Here is a 25,991-nt window from a genome sequence, read left to right as displayed (position 1 = left end):
GTGTGTGTGTGTGTGTGTGTGTGTGTGTGTGTGTGTGTGTCAGGGAGCGACGATCAGGAGGGACGAGGAGACGGGAGAGATCTACATCGCCAGAGTGATTCATGGAGGACTGGCTGACCGCAGTGGTGAGAGGGCACTGTGTATTTTTTACCAGTTTATTATTACGTCCACTACGTAAAACTTCAAGAAGGAATATCAAAATATTATAAGTGAATAATAAAATAATAAAATAACGGGCAATTATACAAACTCTGCTCGTATATTTCAAGCTGCACCGCTACATCGCCACAACATTAATTTGCATCGTTGCAGAAGGAACACGTTGGAACGTCAGTTTCCACCTTCAAATGTTCTCATTTTGAAAATAATGTGTGTGTTTATGATGACATTGCAGAAGTTACAAAGACTGATGATATGTTCAAAATGTGTGTGAAGTCTTATCCTGTGTGTGTGTGTGTGTGTGTGTGTGTGTGTGTGTGTGTGTGTGTGTGTGTGTGTGTGTGTGTGTGTATGTATGTGTGTGTCTCAGGCCTCCTCCATCCTGGAGACATGCTGGTGGAGGTGAACGGTCGCCCTGTGGTCGGACTCGAGCCGGAGCAGGTGATCCAGATCCTGGTAGGTAAACGACAACAACAACAGCAACATGATGATGATGATGATGATGATGATGATGATGATGATGATGATGATGATGATGATGATGATGATGATGATGATGATGATGAAGAAGACGAAGATGTCTGCTCCCTCTTGTCTCTGTCAGATCAACTCTCAGGGAACCATCCTGTTCAAAGTGATTCCTGACTCGTCGCAGAGCAGCAGCAACCAGAGGCCGGTGAGACGACGACTCCTCCTCTTCCTCCTCCTCCTCCTCCTCCTACACTGTCCTCTCTGTCAGCTACTTCTACGAGTCAGTTTCCTGTCTCTGTGTCCCATGGTTTTCTCCATGACTCCGCCCCCTTTAGGAGACCAGCAGACCGTGACTCCGCCCCCTTTAGGAGACCAGAAAGCCATGACTCCGCCCCCTTTAGGAGACCAGCAGACCACGACTCCGCCCCCTTTAGGAGACCAGCAGACCACAACTCTGCCCCCTTTAGGAGACCAGCTGACTGTGACTCCGCCCCCTTTAGGAGACCAGCAGGCCGTAACTCCGCCCCCTTTAAGAGACCAGCAGACTATGACTCCGCCCCCCTTTAGGAGACCAGCAGACTATGACTCCGCCCCCTTTAGGAGACCAGCAGACCACGACTCCTCCCCCTTTAGGAGACCAGCAGACCGTGACTCCGCCCCCTTTAGGAGACCAGCAGACCGTGACTCCGTCCCCTTTAGGAGACGAGCAGCAGCAGCAGGTCTTGAGTCTATTGACTCCAATGGGAGAAGTGAACGTGAGCTCAGCTCCAGGGTCACTGAAGTAAATATGGGACTCTGCTTATCACCAGACTCGTCTCTTCTGAACGTTTTGACACTACAATGGACAAATCAGGAGAAAATGAACTATGTTCCAGACCTGTCTCTGTTTCACACACACTCTCACCAGATTTGGCACAGGTCCCCATGGTAACGTCAATAAACATTAGCAAGCTAATTAATTTTCGTCATGCTAAATATGACTGTTAGCTGTGTAAATATTTAATGTTATCATAAGAAAATATAAACATCTCACTTTCATAAACTTTTATAAATCCACACACACATTCACAACAGGAAGTGGGGGCGGGGGGGGGGGGGGGCGGTGACCACGCCCACTTTAGGAGACAGGAAGTGTAGCTGAACCATTTCATATCATTGGAGCAGCTTGTAGTGAGTCATCTTGACAGTAGTAGAGGATGTCCGTGAAGGTTCTCAGTCATCCAGGTCATCTTATTCTTGTGGAGTTGTAGTAAAAAGCAACTGGACTTCAAGAAAAGAAGTCCAGTTGCTTTTTACTACAACTCCACAAGAAGTAGTAGAGGATGTTTGCCTGCACACAGGACACCGGTGACCTCTGACCTCTGACCTCTGACCTCTCTCTGTGTGTCAGGTGTACATGAGGGCGATGGTGGACTACTGCCCCCAGCAGGACACCTCCAGCCCCTGCCCCGACGCTGGCATGGCGTTCAGCAGAGGAGACCTGCTGGAGGTGGTGGACCAGTCCGACGGACAGTGGTGGCAGGCCAGGAAGCTGCCGTGGGCCGTGTCCTGCGCAGGTTTGATTCCCTCGGCCAGCATGTTGAAGAGGTGACGACACACACCTGCACTCACCTGTCACTGACACATCACCTTCATCATCCTCACCTTCATCATCCTCATCATCATCATCGTCCTCTCTGTGTGTCCACAGCAAACAGAGGGAGCAGTGGTGGTGTCAACCTCTACAGGTGCACACCTGCATCAGACCCTGTGAGTCCACCTGTCTGTCCACCTGTCTGTCTGTCCACCTGTCTGTCCACCTGTCGGTTCACCTGTCTGTCCACCTGTCGGTTCACCTGTCTGTCCACCTCTCTGTCCACCTCTCACCTGTGTGTCCACATGTCATTTCGTTTTGTTTCGTTTCGTCACCTGTCTGTCCACCTGTCTGTTTACCTGTCTGTCCACCTTTACATTCACCTGTCTGTCCACCTGTCTGTCCACCTTTACATTCTTTTCCTCTCTGTCCTCTCATCCACCTGCTGACCTCAGTGACCTTGGCTGATGAAGGTGAGTGGGCGGAGCCTCAGTCTCACCCGTGTGTGGTCGTTAGTAGAGAGTCATTTACTCACTCACTTCTGTGATGGTTAATGATTCTGGGAATTAGTTTTTATTCCTACGGAAGCCCCGAAGGCAAAAAGTCTGAACGGTTTCCTGACTAAACAACAGCAGCTACAGGAAGTCGCTTCTCTGTGTTTGAAGCTTTTTGTTTTGTTGTGTTTCAGAAGACGAGCTCCAACATGCTGACAACAAGCGCATCTTACCAGGTGAAACATGTCACATGACACTGATGTAAACTTGTGAACAGTAGCAGTAGCTGATCCGGAGTCAGAGCTGTGGATGTGACTGTGGTTTCTCTCCTCCCTCAGATCTAGAAGACATACATTTTGGTAGGTAAGTCTGATTAGTTCATGTTCAACATGCAGATCAACCACTGACTCTGCGTGTTGATCACTAATCAACAGATTGATTTTGATAGAAGAATTTATTCTTTAATTTTTTATGAAAGTCACAGGTTACAAATGATAAAAAGATAAAATGATGGTGGTCGAGGCTGATGAGCCAATCAGGAGGGGCTCATTGTCTGACCATCCAGAGATTTCAAAATTAAATCACATGCTGTTAAATGATAAATGTTTTTAAATTAAAATTAAGTATTACATTAAGCAAGTATTTGTAGTAGTTTGATTTAGGAGTTAGATATCTTCCATATCATCTTAATGAGTCGCCTGTTTTTTTAACGAGACGTTGATTAAAGTCAAGTTTATTACAAAGTTTTGATGTTTCTCCTCAGATGAGACCGAGTCTGACGTCGCCGATGGAATCTACCTCGGTGAGATGGATGGATGGATGGATGGATGGATGGATGGATGGATGGATGGATGGATGGATGGACGGATGGATGGGTAAATAATGGATGGATGGATGGATGGATGGATGGATGGATGGATGGATGATGGATGGATGGATGGATGGATGGATGGATGGATGGATGGATGGATGGATGGATGGTGGATATATGGATAGACGGATGGATGAATGGATGGCTGGACTGATGAGTGGATGGACGGATGGATGGGTAAATGATGGATGGATGGATGGATGGATGGATGGATGGATGGATGGATGGATGGATGGATGGATGATCGATAGATGGATGATGGATGGATGGATGGACGAATGGATGGATGGATGGATGGATGGATGGATGGATGGATGGATGGATGGATGGATGGATGGATGATGGATGGATGGATGGATGGATGGATGGATGGATGGATGAAATGATGGATGATGGATGGATGGGTAAATGATGGATGGATGGATGGACGGATGGATGGATGGATGGATAGATAGATAGATAGATAGATAGATAGATAGATAGATAGATAGATAGATAGATAGATAGATAGATAGATAGATAGATAGATAGATAGATAGACAGACTGACTGACTCCTCCTCCTCCTCCTCAGCGGGCTTCAGGAGGAGCTTCCGGCTGGTGAGGAGGTCTTCCAACAGGAGCAGGCGTCAGTCCTGCACCTCCTGCTCCCCCAGCAGCAGCAGCGCTCTGTCCTCCCCCTACGAGGAGGTGACGCTGTACCAGCGCCCCCCGCAGGAGAACCACCGCCTCATCATCCTCCTCGGTGAGAGACCCAGACCTGAAGTGTATCGTCCTGTTGTCAGTCCAAGCGTTAAAGGGATAGTATCATTTTTTTAAAGTGGGGTTGTATGATCTCCAAATAGCCCCTAAGTACTTTAATTGCAGTAGAAGACTCTCTGCACTCCTCCCGTTAGCAACGCCAGCCCATAATAGCCCTGCCCAGACATTTACAACATACAGTGTTGTGAACAGACCCAAAGAAACGGCCTATTTTCGCGGCCTAAAAGAGGTTTTACCTGAAAAAAAAAAGTTGGTTAGGTCCAAATAAAAAACTGTGTTTTTCCTGCAGTTTGAAGGGCTGGAAAAAATTATATTATAGTGAACAATGGAACGGTGTATTTTTTTTCAGGTAAAACCTCTTTTAGGCCGTGAAAATAGGCCGTTTCTTTGGGTCTGTTAACAACACTGTATGTTGTAAATCTCTGGGCAGGGCTATTATGGGCTGGCGTTGCTAACGGGAGGAGTGCAGAGAGTCTTCTACTGCAATTAAAGTACTTAGGGGCTATTTGTAGATCATACAACCCCACCTTTAAAAAATGATACTATCCCTTTAACTCCTGTTTACATCCTCTCCTCCTCCTCTTCTTCCTCGTCCTCCTCCTTCTCCTAATCCTTCTCCTCCTCCTCTTCACCCTCTTCCTCGTCCAGGAGCTTCAGGAGTGGGAGTGACTGAACTGAGGAGGAGACTCATCAAACTGAACCCGTCCACCTTCCAGGGACCCATTCCCCGTACGTAACGACTCATTAACACATAAGACACGATTATCAGATCTACTGTGACGATGAAGGTTTAACTCTTTCGCGACCACACTAATTCCTCAGCACATCCGCTCAGGACCGCATGTTTTTGGCTATTTGTTTACCTTTTATCTCACGTCGAACCGAACTCTGTACATCACCTAGAAACAAACTGTCTTCACGTGGTTGAAGAGTGACTTTACAACGTGCTCCTCGAAAAAACGGCGAGTTTTTCCGCCGCACAGCAGCTGCACGCTGTCCCCAGAGCAGCATTCAAGGAGACCGATTACTCAAACAAACCCAAAATCACACAGTTTATAAAAAACATTATGTTTTGATTTTAGTTTATAACAGTTTTACATATCAGAGGACTACCATATTCACACACAGGGTACCTCAGAGTGTCTATTTTTTTTGACGAGTTTACTCGTCAATGGTCGTGAACGTTCGGCAGGCTGTGACGAGTTTACTCGTCAATGGTCGCGAAAGAGTTAATGTCCTGGTCCTGATGCTCTGATGCCTGTTTCCTGTTTGTCCAGACACCACTCGTCCAATCAGAGCAGGGGAGCAGTCGGGGAGAGAATACCACTTTGTGACCAAGGAGCTGTTTGAGTACATGGTCTGTAACCACAGGTCAGTAGCTCACACACACACACACACACACACACACATAACACATGTTCATGTCATAGTTAAATCTAATGTGTGTGTGTGTGTGTGTGTGTGTGTGTTCAGGTTCGTGGAGTACGGCGAGTATAAAGGTCACCTGTACGGCACCAGCACCGACGCCATCGACGACGTGTTGAGACGAGGACGGATGTGCATCATCGACATAGAACCACACGTGAGTCTGAAGAAGAAGAAGAAGCTGCTTTACACAGTGTTGACCAACCAAGAGAACCATCCCATAATATCCAGCAGCATGTTTCCATATTGATGACCCTCTGTCTGGTCGTTGCAGAGCGTCGTGGCGCTGCGGACCCGGAGGCTGAAGCCCTACGTGATCTTCATCAAAGCTCCGAGTCCAGAGAGACTGAGGCTGAGCCGCCGAGACGCCGCGCTCATCACCAGCTACGCCGTCAACCGGCCGCTCACGGTGAGGGCAGCTCACAGGGTTCCTCTGGTGGTTCCTCACAAGGTTCCTCTGGAGGTTGCTCAGATGGTTCCTCATGAGGTTCCTCTGGTGGTTCCTCTGGAGGTTGCTCAGATGGTTCCTCATGAGGTTCCTCAGGAGGAACCATCTGGTGGTTCTTCAGATGGTTCCTCTAGTGGTTCCTCACAAGGTTCCTCTGGTGGTTCCTCTGGTGGTTCCTCTAGTGGTTCCTCTGGAGGAACCATCTGGTGGTTCCTCAGATGGTTCCTCTAGTGGTTCCTCTGGAGGTTCCTCTGGTGGTTCCTCAGATGGTTCCTCTAGTGGTTCCTCAGATGGTTCCTCTAGTGGTTCCTCTGGAGGTTCCTCTGGTGGTTCCTCTAGTGCAGCGTTACTCAATAGGTGGCCCCCGAACTGGTATTTCTTCAGTATGTGTTTTGGTTGGGTCAACACGTGTATATCGGGACTTTTTTTTTTTAATTTTGAATTTATTTATTCAGGATAGCCCCTTGAGATGAATCATCTCATTTTCGAGGGGGTCCTTCCACAAAAAGATACAATGATACAATGTCAGGTAAAGAAATAAAAAAAAAAAGCAAATACATTGAAACACAATATAGGACTTACATACATACACACACACACACACACACACACGCAAGACAAGGCTCTCCTAACCCCAGCTAATCCATAAACGGCCAGATATCGGAATAATAGTCAACTTGTGATATCTTAGCTTACAAATGGGAAAAATACAGAAAGAAATAAAATAATAATAATAAAAATTAAGTAAATAAATAATCAGATCAGATAAGAGAATCACACACACAAAGAAAGAGGAGGAAAGAGGACTTGTCTCCATGCCAACGATACACAGACAGCCTGTTACTGGGTCGCGCTACGAGCGCATTTTTAAGTTTCACTTTTGTTTTTGAAGCGGTTCATATTGTCACTTTGCCAGCTGTAGGAGCCTAGATTGCGCACAAATGAACATTTGCAACAGTGTGTCTGTCTGGCCATCACACCATTTGAGCCAAAGTTCCAAAGACTGACCGATAACTGATGCTCGTTAACCGATAAGATTACGACGCTGGCGGCGCACGTGTGTATTTAAGGAAAAACTTTTTTTTTTAATTAACTCATTGAGTGCCAACCACGTAATTTCTCGTTTTTCGTTCCCATGCGTTGAGTGCCAAAAACGAAATTTTTCGTTTTTTGCTTTTTTTTTAAATTATGAAAATAGACACTTTAATACACATTATATGTAAATTTGGGGACTCTACGACGAGGAGAACTGAAATAGATGACGATCAAAGTCACATGACAGCTCATGATCTGGAAGTTTTTATCATAACTCAGCTTCTGCAAACGGAGTTCTGCATGCAGATGCAGCGCAGCTGCTCCGCTGCTGCTCCGCTCTCACCCGCGAGGCTGCAGCAGCTGGGAGCTGAACCAGGAAGCTCTCAGCCGACTGTCCCGCCCGGTCTTCATCTGGAGCAACACCGTGTCCTCCCCAAAGTCCTCCCGCGGTAAAATCTGATGGTCTCTGGACCAAAGCAGACCGGCACCACCGACCCGTACCACAGACGGACCGCGACCACCGGCGGGACCGGTGTTCGCGAGCCGCTGTGGCCGGCAGAGCCTCACGTTCCGCGGCGAGAGGCTGTGACACGGCACGGTGCGTCTGTGTTATTGCTGTTTAGTGGCGCCCCCCCCGCCCCCGATGGTGGTTTTGTGAATAGAACAACAATTGTTGTGTATATTTATCTTATACGAGCCCTTTGATCCAGAAATGCGAGTGTCAGAAGAGCGACAGGCACAAACAGCGCAGCTTTCATAAAAGACGCTCTATCTCCTTTTCTAGAAAAAAAGGAGGGATTTTGGTGAAACCCAGCCATGTTTAGCTTGACTTTTCTCAGGAACGGAGGCACGTAGAAACAAACGGTTTGTGGCCATTTGAAGGATAACGTTAAACCTTTCAAATGAGCTACAGTATGTGTTGGTGGCAATAATATAGAATACACTATGGCTCTAAAATAAAAAGTCAAATATGGTCTAATTTGCCGGTACACTTGACTAAAACTTTGGAAAGGAGCGCGGCACTCAATGAGTTAATCGCTCCAATGAAGGCACGTTCCTTGTTTTATTCAAATATTTATTTTAATTTTGTCAAAATGGAAATTATATTTTAGTGCATATTTTTGTTGTTGTTTCGACTAAAAAGGACATCTTTTGAATATTACAGTACAATATTTCACATGTGGCCTGACCGACCTCAATAAATGGACCTTCGAGCCATTGAAAAACATCTTTGTGGCCCTTGAAGATTTGTAGTACCTTCAGTAACTCACTGCCCCCCCCCCCCCCCCCCCCCCCCCCCGACAGGAGGAGGACTTTGTGGAGCTGGAGGAAGTCTCTCGTCTGATGGAGGGAAAGTACCGGCAGCTGTTTGACTGCGTGTTGGTGAACGACGACCTGCAGGACGCCGTCATCCAGCTGTGCTCCGTCATCCAGCAGGCGCAGGAGGAGCCGCAGTGGATCCCCGAGAGCTGGACCCGCGAGGACCAGTAGAGGGGGGGTCAATATGTCTGATCAATAATCCATCAGTCATCAATCAGACTGGAGCAACCAACTGAGACCAAACACGTGGTTCTAAACCTGATCAGCTGTGTCTGATTGAGAGGGATAGTTCAACATTTTGGCAAATTGGCCCATTGCCAGCTATTTTTAGAACGGCGGAGCAGAGCTGTGAGCTGCTCAGAGCTACGCTACGGAGGCTCATTATGGGATTTCTTGGTTTCCCTCATCAAACTCATCAAATACACAATCCAACAACTCCACAACGCTCTGGTGGACAAGTTGTGAGCTGCACATTCACCACGCTATGAGATAATAATAACACAACGTTACCACACAGAGTTGTTTTAGAGGGAAATGCATGCAAAACCACTGCTGCGTGTTGCCTTCAGGGACAGTTTTTCATCAACAGTCTCTGTATTTCCCTCTAAAACAACTCTGTGTGGTAACGTTGTGTTATTATCTCATAGCGTGGTGAATGTGCAGGTCACAACTTGTCCACCAGAGCATTGTGGAGTTGTTGGATTGTGTATTTGATGAGTTTGATGAGGGAAACCAAGAAATCCCATAATGAGCCTCCGTAGCGTAGCTCTGAGCAGCTCACAGCTCTGCTCCGCCTTTCTAAAAATAGCTTGCACCGACAATTAAAGGTAACAAACCTACTGCTATGACTATAGGGATTACAACTTGACAAAATGTTGAACTATCCCTTTAAACTCTGACCTGGTTTCACTGAATCTGGAGTCTCTGTCACAGATTCAGTCTCTGTGCTAATTACAGATCAAGATGAAGTCATGTGACTAACCCCCCCCCCCCCACACACACACACACACACACACACACACACACACACACAGACACACACACACACACACACACACACACACACACACACACACACAGACACACACACACACACACACACACACACACACACTCGTCTGTGTGTCTCAGGTTAATCCAGTTCAGACAGACGCAGCTCAGGAGCTTTAACAGGAGGATTAATGTCGTTCAGCCTCAGTCTACACAAACACAATCTGAACTGTTGTTTACATGTTTGTTTGTTCTTCATGGGGTCAAAGTATTAAACAAACATTGTTTAAATAAATCCAGTGACTCACTAAACTTGATTTTACTGTTTTTTATTTTAGAACACTGCAAAAACTCAAAATCTTTCCAAGAATATTTGTCTTATTTCTTGTCAAAATGTCTCATTTCTAGTCAAAACTAATCTCTTTCCACAATAAGACTCATCACCTAAAAATTAACTTGTGTTTAGATCATTTCACTTGTTTCAAACTGATTTTCACTTGAAATAAGTAGAAAAATCTGCCAGTGAAAGCAAGTTTTTTTTTGTGCTTGTAATAAGAAAGAAAAACTTGCTCCACTGTCAGATTTTTCTACTTATGTCAAATGAAAACAGACTTGAAATAAGTCAAAAGTGTCTAAAAACAAGCTGCTTTTTTATGTATAACTACCTATGTATATGTATAAATATACATATTTTAGGTATAATGAGATTTGTTTTGACTAGAAATAAGACAAATATTCTTGGTAAGATTTAGAGTTTTTGCAGTGAATAAACGTGTGTGTGTGTGTGTGTGTGTGTGTGTGTGTGTGTGTGTGATAGGATTCATTGTGTTGACCTGGTTTCTATGGTGACGGTCTTCACCTCTGACCTCTTAACCTGCTCAACACAGTGTTTGTTGCACCAGAGGCTCATGGGAGATGTAGTTCAACGACCAACCCACTGGACTCATTGTGTTCTCCTCCTCCTGCTGTGAATCACTCACTCATCAATAATCAATAATCAATAATCACTAATCAATACGACCTGTGATCAGTTCAGTTCGTCTCTGAGTGTGAACATGAATCTGGGTCGTGTTTGTGTTTAGTGTTCAGACGGTCACGCCGACGGATTATTAGCTTGGTGGCTAACACGTAGCGCTGCCAGCTGGTGACACGGCAGCAGCTCATCGACCAATCACAGAGCTCCATTCTGTCAGGGCTCAGCTGCTGCTCATCCACCTGCTGCTGCTCTATAAACCCCACCGGCCGGACGGGTCTCAAACCTGCGATCGTGCCTCCTCTGCCCGTCAGTGTCTCCTCCTCCTCCTCCTCCTGACCAGAGGAAGAGGAGGGAGAGGATGAGTCCCTATTCTATTGAGCCAGATTTTTGCCTTCGTTTTGAAAATGTACCGTTTGGCTTCACTGTATTTGAATGAATTAATGAATTAATTTATTTTATTTTCGAATATGTATAAAAAGAAAATAAATGTATGTGACTATTGTACATACAAAAGAAAGAAAAAAGAAATTTAAAAAAATACAATAAAATAAAGAGCTAATACATAACAAAACACTGCACATTGTTCGAAAAAGGAGTGGGAAGAAGTACAATACTTTTTGAATTTTCCACCCCTTTTTAACTACTCTTCAGTTTATAACTACACAGATATCATAACTACATAATACACCTATATAAATATATACCATATATACACTTCATAAATATCTATATAAATATATAATTACAAAAATAAATATATACTACATGCATATCCTCGTAAATATATAAATTATCCCCATAAATAAATATATACCCTATATACCATATACTAAGTTAGTTACAGTATTTCCGTTCACCAAAGTTAGACAATACTACATCATTAATCTCATTATCCTTTTATCCAAATGGCACATTCATAAATGTAGATACACAAATTAAAATCCCTTTTTTCTTACATTTAAGAACAAAGTCAAGCAGAATATTAAAACTACTGAAAAATCTAATAACACAAAAGCTATCAAGACCTTGAACCTATGTGCTCTCTACAATGTCTTTCTATAATGCAATCTGTAAAAAAAAACAAATGCCTTTATCCTATCTAACGGTAATCTTTGTAAAAGAGGAGGAGGGAGAGGAGAGGAGAAGAGGGAGGAGGGGGAGGAGAGGAGGGGTGAGGAGGAGGAGGAGAGGAGGAGGGAGAGGGGGAGGAGGGGTGAGTGTTGGACAGAGACGGGGCCTAAGACACTGAGCCTGATGGGATCAGAGTCACAGTGTTTCCTCCTCTCAGGTGAGAGACACCGACTGATTCACCTGCAGGACGTGCGTTATTAAGCAGCATGTGTCCGGTCGTCACGGCAACTACAACCAGGATTTAACCAGGTAACCGAGTTTCCTTCAGATATCGAACATCTTGACATTGATTCTGTCTATTTTTAGTCTTCAGACAGTTTCAGTGTTAAACTCTGAGAATCTGAACCTGAACCACAAACATGTTGTTATTGATCAGGTTTATTGACATGAGACCAGTGAAGTGACGGTGATGAGGAAGTTTAGATAAAGTTGAAACAAGGGTAATTGATAAATAATATTGGAAATCTATATGAAATGAACTGATGTTTAATGCTGTACATGAATATATTGCTGATTTCAACTCTGGGAAACCCTTTAATTTACAGGCCGTTATTTAGGCCTATGTGATAATGACAAGAAATAACAATTGATTGTGTAGAAATAGCCCAGAAATAATTGATTGTGATTGACAATATCAAGAACTTGGTGGAGGAAAATTCTGGCCTTTCCCAAATAATTCAAAGCATGAAAACCATGTGTAATCTTTGTATCAATGTAATCATTTTGTACATTTAAGACATTTAATGTGAAGTCCCTTTGTAAGAGAAACCTGCAATCAACTGCCTGCAAGTTGGATCCATTATTTGACCAAACAGCTGACAACATAACTGTCAACATGACCCTTTGATTTGATTTGATTTGATTTGATTATTTGATTTTGATTTTGATTTTGTTCTTGCAAACAGTGGTACCAGAAGGATCACTGAAAAAGTGCAGGGGAAAAAAAGAAAACTTGACAAAAAATATTTAAAATGTGAAAACAGTAGTTTAAAAACTTAACAGCAACCCGACCTTTGTCCTGAAGCTGTTGACCTGACAGGTGTCCATCTGAAAACAGGAAGTAGTTTATGTTGCTATGTACACTACTCTCCCTACCCTACACTTCTCTACTCTACACTACCCTATTCTATACTCCATACCCTACTCTACCCTACTCTACTCAACTCTACCTACCCTACCTACCCTACCCTACTCTACCCTACCCTACCCTACCCTACTCTACCCTACTCTACCCTACCCTACCCTACCTACTCTACCCTACCCTACCCTACTCTACTCTACCCTACCCTACTCTACTCTACTCTACCCTACCCTACCCTACCCTACCCTACTCTACCCTACTCTACCCTACCCTACCCTACCTACTCTACCCTACCCTACTCTACCCTACCCTACTCTACTCTACTCTACTCTACTCTACTCTACTCTACTCTACTCTACCCTACCCTACTCTACTCAACTCTACTCTACTCTACCCTACCCTACTCTACCCTACCCCACTCTACTCTACCCTACCCTACTCTACTCTACTCTACCCTACTCTACTCTACTCTACTCTACCCTACTCTACTCTACTCTACTCTACCCTACCCTACCCTACTCTACTCTACCCTACCCTACTCTACTCTACCCTACCCTACTCTACCCTACCCTACCCTACCCTACCCTACCCTACTCTACTCTACCCTACTCTACCCTACCCTACCCTACCCTACCCTACTCTACTCTACTCTACCCTACCCTACTCTACTGTACTCTACTCTACCCTACCCTACTCTACTCTACCCTACTCTACCCTACCCTACCCTACTCTACCCTACCCTACCCTACCCTACCCTACTCTACCCTACCCTACCCTACCCTACTCTACCCTACCCTACTCTACCCTACTCTACCCTACCCTACTCTACTCTACCCTACCCTACTCTACCCTTCCCTACTCTACCCTACCCTACCCTACTCTACCCTACCCTACTCTACCCTACCCTACCCTACCCTACTCAACTCTACCCTACCCTACCCTACTCTACCCTACCCTACTCTACTCTACCCTACCCTACCCTACCCTACTCTACTCTACCCTACCCTACCCTACTCTACCCTACCCTACTCTACTCTACCCTACCCTACTCTACTCTACCCTACCCTACTCTACCCTACCCTACCCTACTCTACCCTACCCTACCCTACCCTACTCTACCCTACCCTACCCTACTCTACTCTACTCTACCCTACTCTACTCTACTCTACCCTACCCTACTCTACTCTACTCTACCCTACCCTACCCTACCCTACTCTACCCGACCCTACTCTACCCTACCCTACTCTACCCTACCCTAGTACTCTACCCTACTCTACTCTACCCTACCCTATCCTACTCTACCCTACTCTACCCTACCCTACCCTACTCTACTCTACCCTACCCTACCCTACTCTACCCTACCCTACTCTACTCCACGTCCACGCATCCTCAGAACTCAGGTCACTCACTGTGTCGGCCATGTTGTTCTTTGCTCCTCCCACAGAGAGCCGTCACCATGCCGACCGTCAAGAGCAAAAAGAAGAAGCTGAAGAAGGAGGTGGTGACTGATGGAGAGGAGCAGGGAGAAGGTGGGAGGAGTCACACAGCAGACGTCTACTCTACTCTACTGTCACTCTGCTGTGTGTCATAGTAAACTCTGCTGTGTGTCTGTCTGCAGCAGGGCTGGAGCTGGAGGGGGAGGGGGGGGCCAACAGGACCCACTCCGACAGCAGAGACCATCTGACCCCGGAGCCGCAAGATCCAGCACCACAGAAGAAGAGGAAGAGGAAGAAGGCGGCGACCATAGGTATGAGAACCACAGATATATAGCCTACTACTGTATAGAGAGCCGAAGCAGAAGCAGAAAGTAACGTCGCCATGGGACCGCAACTCGGAAAAAGTCTCCATGTAAGTGAACAGGAGTCAAAGTTTTATTTCTAATGTGATTGAATAGTGTGGTGATAAAACTCTCTGACCTCTACCTGTTTAAAACACCACGGTTCATGAAGAGAAATCAGCAGTTTGTTGTAAAACTATTGTAAAATAAAACTCCTTAGAATCCGTAACCAGAAAGACTCCAGGTGGCGTAGTGACGTCACCACATGGCGTCCTTCCTTTCCCGTTACAGTTGGTGACATATTTTTAGTGGGACACCAGATCTGTAGTCCGTAGAGCGTCTTCACACTAAATACATTCTTCTGTTGCCGTGACAACAAACTGCTGGTTTCTCTTCATGAACCGTGGTGTTTTAAACAGGTAGAGGTCAGAGAGTTTTATCATCACACAATTCAATCACATTAGAAATAAAACTTTGACTCCCGTTCACTTACATGGAGACTTTTTCTGAGTTGAGTTCCCATGGCAACGTTACTTCCTGCTTAGGCTCTCTATATATGACACGGGGGTGCCATCTTGGCTCAGTCCGCTCGCTCCCTCAGAGCATTAGGCCTCTGGTTCATGTTCTACTAAAACAACCAGAACTTGATCAGTTTTTGACCAATTTTCAAACAGTTTAATTTGTTATGAATGCCAGAAATGCAGTTATGATACTGATACACACTTAGAATCTCGAATAATCTTAATAATGTACTTTTCTATAAAAATAACACTGTAGGAAAATTTTGCAAATACTTATAGGGGATCTATTCTGCTCATTTCAGGGGCTTTTGATGTGATATTGGACCCCAGTGGAGCACTATCGAAAGTTTAGATCAATAAACATAACTCAAAAAAAAACATTTTAAACACACACAAGCTTAATATGGTGTTACGGCCGGAAGGGGTTCGGCCTTGTGTGTGTGTCTCTCTCTCCCTCTCCCTCACAGCTAGTGTCTTTGTGTTTGGGGTCATTGTTGGGTCCATTGTTATGCCCCTCTGGGCCAACAAAGTTCTGGGGCGTAACAATTGGGGGCTCGTCCGGGATCTGAACAACCATGAGGTGAAGTAAAGGTTTGTAGCTGTAGTAGTCTTCTTTTCAAGATGGTTTGTGATTTAACTGCCTGTCTGTGTTTACTTGAGAGTTCCCTGTAAGGTAGTCGTCGGGCAGAGAGAGACTCTTGCCACTTTGTTATTTTGCCTTTCTTATTTTTGGTGGTGAAACCTGGGTGTGGGTACGTTTTCTGTGTGGCCGTGGACCTTGCCATGGTCCACTGTTCACTCGCAGAGTTCAACGTTTAAAGAAGCCTCCCGGGAAGCCACTGAAGACTAGATAGTTAACCAATATCACAGGGTTCCTCTCCACAACGTCACTAGCAGAGTTGGTCCCGGGGTTCATATCCCGGACGAGCCCCCAATTGTTACGCCCCAGAACTTCGTTGGCCCAGAGGGGCATAACAATGGACCCAACAATGACCCCGAACACAAAGACACTAAATTAACTAAAAGGAGACATAAACTCAACAAACAAAAGCCAAGATGGGAGGCAGGCAAACCCAGCAGTCCCCATGCACTGCCCCCCCGCTCTCTGGTGTCAGCTGCAGGGTATTTAAGATCAGCAGCCCAGGTGAACCTTGTTGTCCTGATTGGGGAACTGGGTAGAGCTGTGAGGGAAAGGGAGAGAGAGACACACACACAAGGCCGAACCCCTTCCGGCCGTAACATATGGTTAAAACTGTACGGAGTTATGAGTAGTTTTTTAGTGCAGATGACTGGCTCACCATCTACTGCAGCCAGAGTCAGAGTGAGTGGACTGACACAATATGGCCGCCTCTAGTAGTTCGATCCACCTCATTGGGTCAGTGATCAGCTGTTAACCCTTCGCTCACCGTGTGCTGTCTTTGTCTTCTGTCAGACCAGGAAGCAGAACACACTGAAGTGCCAAACGGAGACTTTGCCGAGCCAACCACGGACGGAGAGGAGGCAACCGTGGTTGTGAAGAAGACGAAGAGGAAGAGGTGACGGCAGTTAGACTAATGATGTCATTAACCGCAGGTGTCAGGGGTCATCGTCAGGGCAACAAGAGTCTGACTCCTCCTCCTCTGCTGTCCCCCGACAGGAAGACCAAGGCCTTGGAGCACTACAGCAACGACCTGGGAGCCGAGGACGACGACATCATCACGGACGCTCAGTCGCCCATCCCCCAGCATTCCCTGTTCTCCGCCCCCCACGGACACAGCCAGCCGGTCGGAAAAGTCTTCGTGGAGAGGAACAGTGAGTGACGCCACGATCAATACGTTTCTATTATCAACAATACGTTTTCATTCATATTAATCAGTAATAGATTGTAGGGCTGGGACGATATGCTTTTCTCCCGATTCGATTCTTCTACGATTTTTTTGGATGGCGCTTCGATTTAAATTGCGATTCTACGATATTGCAGATTCTCTTAATTTTTAGTCTTTAGCATTTTTTACATTTATCTGCACACAAATACTGTAGGAACCTATAAATTAACAAACTCCATTATAAAGTGAACTTAAACCCTTTTCAAAACCTGGACTCTCTGTATGTAAAAAAGGCTAACAAAACATTGCACAATACCTTTGTATTACAAAAAAAGAAAAATCGATTTTTGAAAAAGAATTTGATTTAAAAATCGTCAAAAAAGATATCACGATATTTATGTGAATCGATTTTTTCTCCCACCCCTAATAGATTGATCTATGAAGATCTAAAAACCATCTCAGTGTAGTTTTCCATCTCCTCCAGCTTCTCTCTGGAGCTCTAGGCCATGCTTGTAAAAGAGATTTTTTTTTATCTCAAGCAATTTGCCTGGTAAAATAAAGGTAAAATAAAAATGAATAGTAACAACAGGTCGGTGTCAGCCAATCAGAAGAGAGGAGGAGGCTCTGAGCCTCTCTTCTGATTGGCTGCTGACTGTTTTCTAAAGTGATCCAATTAAAAACAGAGCAGATTTCAGAATAAAACACTCAAAGAAACCAAATCCTCCAAGTTGTTGGATGGTGGGTCCAGGTGGTGAGGGGGCGGGGTTTAGTTGTGACATCACAAAGTGACAGGAAGTCCTGACGGCTGGTTTTAAGGCTCAGTTTCTGAATACAGGCTGTGTGCATTTCTCTGTGGACTGAGGCTTTGATACTTTCACAGTATTAATATAGAACCTAGAGCTGCTTTATAATCACACTACACATGGACATCTACCTTTATACTGTATGGAGCTTTAACACAAACATCTACCTTTATACTGTATGGAGCTTTAACACAAACATCTACCTTTATACTGTATGGAGCTTTAACACAAACATCTACCTTTATACTGTATGGAGCTTTAACACAAACATCTACCTTTATACTGTATGGAGCTTTAATACAAACATCTACCTTTATACTGTATGGAGCTTTAACACAAACATCTACCTTTATACTGTATGGAGCTTTAACACAAACATCTACCTTTATACTGTATGGAGCTTTAATACAAACATCTACCTTTATACCGTATGGAGCTTTTATGTTATGACATAAAAAGAGGTTTTGATTCTGTTGACTCATATTTTCTGTGGTATAAACTCAGAGTGACTGACTCTCTCCTCTCAGCTCTTCGTGTTAATGATCTCGTTAATCTTCTTCGTTCTGATTAAATATTTCAGAGGAGTCTGAGACAGACTGATGTCACAGCCCCTTGATGAGTTCTAATTAATTAATGTGTGGAGCCAAAGGCTGATGGGTAAATCCCTCTAAACCAATCAGGGCCTGGTTTACTCCTCACGGTGTCTTCATGTTGCTCTTTAAACCCTCACTAACCCAGAACACACCGCAGCCTGTCTAATCCACCAGGAGCAGAGCTGCTGTCTAAGTGGGTCAGTGTGGGCCGACCTCTGACCTCTGACCGATGACGGATGACCCAGCTCCTCCTTAGACTCAGTTCAGTTCAGTTCAGTTCAATTTTATTTATCTAGCACATTTAAAAACAACCATTGTTGACCAAAGTGCTGTACAAGTCATATCAGACACATTATATCAAACACATTCAGACTCAGATCCATACGCATGCACAAATAAACAGTTCCACAGTATACATAGTATGGGTGGGAGAAAAAATCAATTCACTTAAATATCGCATTATCTTTTTTGACGATTTTTAAATCAATTTCTTTTTACAAAAATCTATTTTTTTTTTTTTTTACAAAAATCGATTTTCTTTTCTTTTTTTTCTTTTTTTTGAAATATTGTGCAATGTGCATTTGTTCGCCTTTTTACATACAGAGGGTACAGGTTTTGAAAAGGGTTTAAGTTCACTTTATAATGGAGTATGTTAATTTATAGGCTCCTACAGTATTTGTGTGCAGATAAATGTAAAAGATGCAGACTAAAAATCATAGAGAGAATCGGCAATATCGTAGAATCGCAATTTAAATCGAATCGCCATCCAAAAAATCGTAGAAGAATCGAATCGGGAGAAAAGCATATCGTCCCAGCCCTAATACATAGTAAACATATTAACCCACACTGAAGGCCAGCGAGAAAAAGTAAGTCTTGAGCAAAGACTTGAATTGCACAACATCTTTAGCAGATTTGATGTGTCTAGGAAGCTCGTTCCAGAGCCTGGCTGCTGCCACCGCAAAAGCTCTGTCACCTCTAGTTCTGCATCTTGTTCTAGGGACCCCTAGGGGAAGCGTTTGCTGATCTTGTTTCTCTGGGTGCAACTTGAAAACTTAAAAGGTCACATAAATAGGGTGGGGCTAAGCCATTTAAGATCTTAAAAACAAACAATAAAATCTTAAAATCAATCCTAAATTTAACAGGAAGCCAGTGTAGCGAGGCTAAAACTGGTGTGATATGGTCCCTTTGTAGCTGAAAAAAGCTTGTTTTAACAACAGAACTGATCTGTTGGTCCAATTTGAATGTAGAGTCTAATATTACGCCGAGACTTTTAGCAGATGGCTGAATTGAGCAAGTTAAAGGGCCAAGTGCAATGTCCTTGTTCAGATATTGCCCAAACACTACAATCTCTGTCTTGCTTTCATTGAGGTTCAAGAAGTTTAGTTTAGGTGCATCCATGTTTTTACGTCCTCCAAACAGTTACTAAGAGGATTCAGTGAATCTTTGTTGTTTTGTTTGAGTGGAAGATAAATTTGGACGTCATCTGCATAACAATGAAAGGAGATGTTGTGTTTTTAAAAAAAAAAAAAATAGTCCAAGACTCTGACATCATCACGTTGTGGCCCGTGCAGGGCGTTTCCAGGCGGAGCGGGTGGAGCAGCTGAGACACTCGGAGCTGATGGACGACTACCTGGACCACAGACAGATGTGGACGACCAGAGACGTGGCCCTGAGGGTCCACAGCAGCTTCAGGTCTGGAGACACACACACAACTACAAATATTAATAAGTATAATGATAATAATGATTTTATTTATATAGTAGCGCCTTTGATACAAAAAGTGCATCTCAAGGTACTTTAAACTAAACAACATTAAACATTTAAAAACAATATTAATCAAAAACGATCAAAAGATGATAAGACACAGTGATAAACAATTAAACAATAGCAATCATATAAGTAAAGTTAACCTGTGTTAAAGGGATAGTTCACCCAAAATTGAAATTTCAGGGGGTCTCGGCGTAGCAGTGCATGTCCATATAACGGTTGCAAATGGATACCAACTGTCTTCGTAACAAAAAGACACACCAAAAAACATCCAAATACCTCCATGCTGCTCGTATGTAATGTCCGTCTTGTATTGAAAATGCGAAATTGTCCCGAAAAAAATTTAATAAGTCTATATTTCAAGCTTGTTTTGTAGCGGACGCTTCTCGAAGCTCCGCTCACCGGTTCATCAAATTTGGACGAACTGGGAAGAGGACGGACCCTGGTTCATCCAAATTTTGAATTTCGGGACAATTTCGCATTTCGGGGCTTCAATACAAGACGGACATTACATACGAGCAGCATGGAGGTATTTGGATGTTTTTTGGTGTGTCTTTTTATTACGAAGACAGTTGGTATCCATTTGCAACCGTCATATGGACAGAAGCCACAGAGGACTCTGAAACTTCTCCCAGCCCTTAGTCCACATGAGGGGGAGTAGATAATGAGTGAAATTTGAATTTTGGGTGAACTATCCCTTTAACATCTCTCCTAGAGTTCCCTGGGAGCCAGATGCAGCTGCAGCAGTGGGACTCGGAGCAGCAGTGTGTGATGTGTGTTGTTTCCCGGTGTGCAGGGTGCTGGGCCTGTTCTCCCACGGCTTCCTGGCCGGCTACGCCGTGTGGAACATCATCGTGGTGTACGTGTTGGCAGGGGAGCAGATGACCACGCTGCCCAACCTGCTGCAGCAGTACCACCTGCTGGCCTACCCCGCACAGTCGCTGCTCTACCTGCTGCTCGCCATCAGCACCGTGTCCGCGTTCGACAGGTCTGTGTGTGCTTCTCCTTGTTGTTGTTGAAAACAAGATAGCCTAAACTCTAAAATTCATACAAAACCACTGATGCGTGTTGCCTTCAGGGACAGTTTTTCATCATCAGTCTCTGCATTTCCCTCTAAAACAACTCTGTGTGGTAACGTTGTGTTATTATCTCATAGCGTGGTGAATGTGCAGCTCACAACTTGTCCACCAGAGCGTTGTGGAGTTGTTGGATTGTGTATTTGATGAGTTTGATGAGGGAAACCAAGAAATCCCATAATGAGCCTCCGTAGCGTAGCTCTGAGCAGCTCACGGCTCTGCTCCGCCGTTCTAAAAATAGCTTGCACCGACAATTAAAGGTAACGAACCTACTGCTATGACTATAGGGATTATGGCAATGGGGCAATTTGCCAAAATGTTGAACTATCCCTTTAAAAACCCACAACAATCCCTCTTGGACTAGATCTGTAATTTCTAGGGGTGTCACGATTCTCCAAATCCTCGATTCGATTTGATTTTCGATTTTAGGGTCACGATTCGATTCGATTCTCGATTTTTTTTCTTTTTCTTACAGCACAGAGGCCTTTGCTATTTTCAGACTAGTCTAGTCTACGATCATTGGTTTTATTCATCAAATTTTGTACAGTAAATCTTATTTCAAAAGATGGGATACATATAAGTGATGCAATTTCCATAATGTATCACATTAGGCACTAATGGTCACATTTAAATAATTTCTTTACAATATAAAGGTAACATGCCCCCAAAAATCATGATCCAGGGGCCAAATTTGCCCCCAAGGTTTTGAAACAAATATATTTATATCTGTACATTATCATAGTTTTATTTTCATTAATTTACCGTCGTGTCTCATTATTCTCCTGATGTCGGCTTAATGTAATGTAAACGAGATTGCGCTGATACGGAGAGTCATGTGACAGCGGGGCAGAGCTGCAGCTGCTGCGCTGCCATGGACCTGATGATCAGGTCCTGATCAGACTGGTGGTGGCCCACAGTCAATCAGTCCCGGTCCTCCACCGTCACCAGATCCCTCAAAGCCCCCGCAAATAATACATCTACAAAAAGTGGCAAGTTGCACCTTTTCGTCGGCGTATTATTTGCAGGGGTTTTTTTTTTATTTTTATTTTTTTATTCTTATAACGTCTCTGCAACATGCGGCTCTCAGTGCGTGTCGGTGTTGTGTAGTTAGAGCTGTGTCTCCCTCCTGTTCCCCAGGTAGGAGGGGGACAGTAGCCCACCAGGGCTGGGTGATAAAACACTATAAATTGTGAAATAACTTTTCTTCGATAGAAATATGAGACGTGGTCGATAGGTTTCATTCATCCATGTTTTGGCAAATAGCCAATGATATTGAGAGTTGCGCCATGCCGAACCAATCATGTGGTTGGAATAAAGCCAGGCAACATGTGCATTTGTTTGGGTTGCTGCAGACGTGCACATCAGCTGACACCGCCAGTAAAAAAAAAAAAAAAAGAGAGAGAGAGAGAGGGAGAGAGAATGAGTGTTAAATGAAAAGTAAAGGAAAACTCGGACCAGTGACTGACAAGACGCTTGGTGCGCAATGGGGACAACGGGCAGTTGTAGCTTTGCGGAGGGGGGGCGGGATCGTCGATCCTCTCTTTGACTTCGATGCTCGAGATCGTGACGTAATTTCGATCGATTTCGATAAAAAATCAAAATCGTGACACCCCTAGTAATTTCCATATGGAGTTACATCTGTTCTGGGTTCAGTCTCAGACTTACGTAGCAGGCCAAAAGACATTTGACCTTAAAATCAATCAATCAATCAATCAATCAATCAATCAATCAATCAATCAACATGTGTGTGTGTGATCTGCAGAGTGAACCTGGCTAAAGCCTCCATGGCCCTGAGAGGGTTCCTCACCCTGGACCCGACGGTGCTGGCCTCCTTCTGTAAGTGATGAAGATGATGATGATGATGATGATGATGATGATGATGATGATGATGATGATGATGATGATGATGATGATGGTGATGATGAAGGCCTCTCTCTCTCTCTGTGATGTCAGTGTACTTCATCGCCCTGATCCTGTCCCTGAGCCAACAGATGACCAGTGATCGTATCAACCTGTATCCAACGGCCAATGAGACTCTGTGGTGAGACTCGTGTTTCTGCTGTCGTCATGACAACACACATGTTTAATTAGGGCCACGGGGCGAAAATTTTGCATTGAAGTCAATGGAACAGGCGGGGGGAAAAAAGAGCGAAAAAGAACAATCATTGGAGTTTTACAAACGTCTACTGCTCAGGCATACTTTCACCTAGAGACTCCATTTAAACTTTAAACAGTAGACACAAGTCTTGTGTATTGTCGTATTACTCCACGTTTTGATAGGTCATATAGTTTTTGATCAATCCCTGATCAATGACCATGATCATTTTTGGAGAAATTATGAGATTATAATGGGTGTGTATTGCACGGAATGTTCGTGTCAGAGTGGGTGACATCATCGGTTAGAGTGGGAGAGAGCCTAAAAAAATTCCAGATTTTTTCTCTTTCCACACTCCTCCCGTACACAATTTACACTCTACACACGTGTTTTTTTTCCAAATTTGTAGACAAACTTGTTCTGTCTCTCATCATGTGCTCAAAATATCAGAGAGACTTACAGAATTTGAATTATCAGCCTCTGAGTGCGGCCACGTCTGTCTCTGCTCCTCATTGACTCCAATACAAAGATTTTCTGAGAGAAGCAGAACGGACCCCTGTTTTAAAATCGCACGTTTTTGCAAAATATTTACTGTAGAAACCCCAAAATCACACCAAATCGTTCAGGAAGTCCTTACAGCGATGATGGTCTGTGTTTCTTTCTGATGGGAGCTACCGTTTTGTCACAGTAAGCCTAAATGTGGGACCAGTGCAGAGGCAGAAAATCTCTCTTTTTCTCCACGTTTCTGTCTGCCTCAGCCTGGGGGACCCCTATCGCCATGGGCAACCACCTCAAGTTGCCGTGGTAACCTCCCAGTCTCAGGCCAGAGCGACAGTTCATCTACTGACAGTCTCTGTCAAACACAACCACAAACACGCACACAGTTAACCTAATGTGGTTACAGCTCCTCCATATCAGTGCTTATAGAAAGATGATCATGTGTCTATGTGATCAGCTCTGTCTTGACCTTAAGATCGTGGGTTTGATTCCCATGTTGACAGAGATGGCAAAACTGGCAGTAGCCCCGTGGGCCTTTCAAAATTTCCCAGAGGTTTAACAACTGTAGGTTTTACAGTTTAATGAAACTGTGAACACTAAGATCACTGTGGAAGAGACACTAAAACTACTACTCCTCCTCCTTCGTCTTCTCTCCTCCTCTTCCTCCTCCTGCTCCTACTCCTCTTCCTCCTGCTCCTCCTCCTCTTCCTCCTCAGGCCTCCAGGTTCAGAGGAGCAGATCTTGAGGCCGTGGATCGTGGTGAACCTGGTGGTGGCTCTGCTGGTGGGTCTGGCCTGGGCCGTCGTCTCCTCCCGGCCCGACATCGACTACACTGAAGGTCAGACTCAGAGTGACAGATCAGATAAGATCAGATCAGATCAGAGATAGACAGAGTACTCGACCCCAGTACTTGAGTAAGAGTACAAATACTACTGGTCAAAATTTACTCCATTACAAGTAAAAGTAGCTCAGTCGACATGTTACTCCAGTAAGAGTAAAAAAGTACTTGCTTTTAAAGGTACTTAAGTATCCAAAAGTACATGCTTTTTAATGTACTTAAAGTAAGAGTAAGAGTAAGAGTAAATGTCTTATTCTTCACATCAATGAATGACTCTAATTGTTTGTAAATGAATGTAAGGAGCTTTTAACTCTTGTTAGTGAGAATGAACTCTTTGCTGCTCAGCTGCACTGATGTGCTGCTTTTAGGGGTTAGGGTTTCCTTCACAGACAAACACAGCTTGTGTCCAATAGGATTTTAGAAAAAGACCTGAAAGTAACCAGTACTTTTCAGCCTTCCTACTAATTAACTCCAGTAAAAGTTAAAAATATTTGTCTTGGAAATGTATTCAAGTAAGAGTAATAAGTACCAAAGAAATCTAATACTCAAGTAAAGTACAAATCCTCCATCCATTACTGTCCACCACTGGATGAGATGAGATGAGATAAGATTGCACTTTATTGTCAGATCACTCTGAAATTTGTCTTGTGTCCCATGACGTCTAAAGTTTCACATAAATAATAAACAAAATAACAGAAATGTAACATTTAAACAAAACAAAACACAAACTACATCCTAATTCTATTCACAACATAAATCCAACATTACAAAGTGTCTTTGGTGCAACACCCAGAGCTCAGTCTGTACATGAACTCTGCAGCCGATTAGAGCCCATGAGAAGGAGACGCAGTGTGGATGTTGTTCTCCGTGTGACCACCAGAGGGAGGCACACACAGTGTAGAGGTGGTATGTGTGTATGTGTGTGTGTATGTGTGTGCACTAACAGTGTGATGTGTGTGTGTGTTGCAGAGTTCCTCATGGCGATGGAGGTGGAGGGTTACCCCAGAGGAGACGAGAACCTGGACGTCCCGGCATGAACAACACAACCTCACAGCTGTTCACTGTCTGTTTCTATGTTTTTGTACTATATGAATGTAAGTGTGTGTGTGTGTGTGAGTGTGAGTGTGTGTGTGTGTGTGCGGCAAGCATGTGTGTGTGTGTGTGTGTGTGTGTGTGTGTGTGTGTGTGTGTGTGTCAGGTAGGTCTTTGTTTACCTGGGAGTGGTTTTGTAAATAAACTGAGTGTGTACAGAAGCAGCAGTTGAGTGTGTGTTGTGCAGACAGAGTTGAACCACCGGGGGGAGCTGCTGCTCTGCTGCTGCTCTTGGTGAAGTCTATGTGATACTCAGGTTTACTCAGTATATACCCACTGAAAATGCATAAATATTCCAGTATAGACCAGAGCGGCATCTTTATGCAAATGAGAATGACTGATGCATCCTGGGTAATTTAGGGGCAGCGCCCGGCATCCCTCCATTGAAAAGT

At 44.2% G+C, this 25,991-nt stretch overlaps 2 protein-coding genes across 3 annotated transcripts in view; both read left to right on the top strand.

Annotated features, from left to right (window-relative positions):
* Nucleotides 1-8,729, top strand: part of LOC146965605 (MAGUK p55 subfamily member 4-like) — a 245,620-nt gene extending 236,891 nt beyond the window's left edge. Inside the window, exons 7-21 of the mRNA XM_085765762.1 lie at nucleotides 44-125; nucleotides 530-615; nucleotides 764-835; nucleotides 2,021-2,217; nucleotides 2,321-2,379; nucleotides 2,659-2,676; nucleotides 2,892-2,933; nucleotides 3,036-3,056; nucleotides 3,461-3,499; nucleotides 4,141-4,311; nucleotides 4,977-5,057; nucleotides 5,606-5,699; nucleotides 5,802-5,910; nucleotides 6,028-6,162; nucleotides 8,542-8,729. Coding sequence (XP_085621888.1) covers nucleotides 44-125; nucleotides 530-615; nucleotides 764-835; nucleotides 2,021-2,217; nucleotides 2,321-2,379; nucleotides 2,659-2,676; nucleotides 2,892-2,933; nucleotides 3,036-3,056; nucleotides 3,461-3,499; nucleotides 4,141-4,311; nucleotides 4,977-5,057; nucleotides 5,606-5,699; nucleotides 5,802-5,910; nucleotides 6,028-6,162; nucleotides 8,542-8,727 — 1,392 coding nt within the window. The 3' untranslated portion in view covers nucleotides 8,728-8,729. The remainder of the gene's footprint in view (nucleotides 1-43; nucleotides 126-529; nucleotides 616-763; nucleotides 836-2,020; nucleotides 2,218-2,320; nucleotides 2,380-2,658; nucleotides 2,677-2,891; nucleotides 2,934-3,035; nucleotides 3,057-3,460; nucleotides 3,500-4,140; nucleotides 4,312-4,976; nucleotides 5,058-5,605; nucleotides 5,700-5,801; nucleotides 5,911-6,027; nucleotides 6,163-8,541) is intronic.
* A 3,078-nt stretch (nucleotides 8,730-11,807) lies between these two features.
* Nucleotides 11,808-25,622, top strand: tmem237a (transmembrane protein 237a). Of its 2 annotated transcripts, none has more exons than XM_085765758.1 (11): nucleotides 11,808-11,910; nucleotides 14,183-14,263; nucleotides 14,353-14,481; nucleotides 16,465-16,567; nucleotides 16,669-16,823; nucleotides 19,805-19,925; nucleotides 20,797-20,988; nucleotides 22,839-22,912; nucleotides 23,030-23,117; nucleotides 24,386-24,507; nucleotides 25,477-25,622. In XM_085765758.1, the coding sequence occupies exons 2-11, from the start codon at nucleotides 14,191-14,193 to the stop codon at nucleotides 25,542-25,544; spliced, it is 1,125 nt and encodes a 374-aa protein (XP_085621884.1). In that variant the 5' UTR covers nucleotides 11,808-11,910; nucleotides 14,183-14,190; the 3' UTR covers nucleotides 25,545-25,622. The 2 variants fall into 2 exon arrangements, with proteins under 2 accessions (XP_085621884.1, XP_085621885.1); XM_085765759.1 differs by having other exon boundaries at nucleotides 11,863-11,902; nucleotides 14,179-14,263.
* Nucleotides 25,623-25,991: the final 369 nt, after the last annotated feature.

Source organism: Trachurus japonicus, chromosome 21, assembly GCF_045865225.1.
Source record: "Trachurus japonicus isolate A0001 chromosome 21, Traja_1.0".
In the NCBI taxonomy this organism is placed as follows: domain Eukaryota; kingdom Metazoa; phylum Chordata; class Actinopteri; order Carangiformes; family Carangidae; genus Trachurus; species Trachurus japonicus.
The sequence above is the reverse complement of the archived record's forward strand: the minus strand, read 5'-3'. Positions and strand labels throughout refer to the sequence as shown.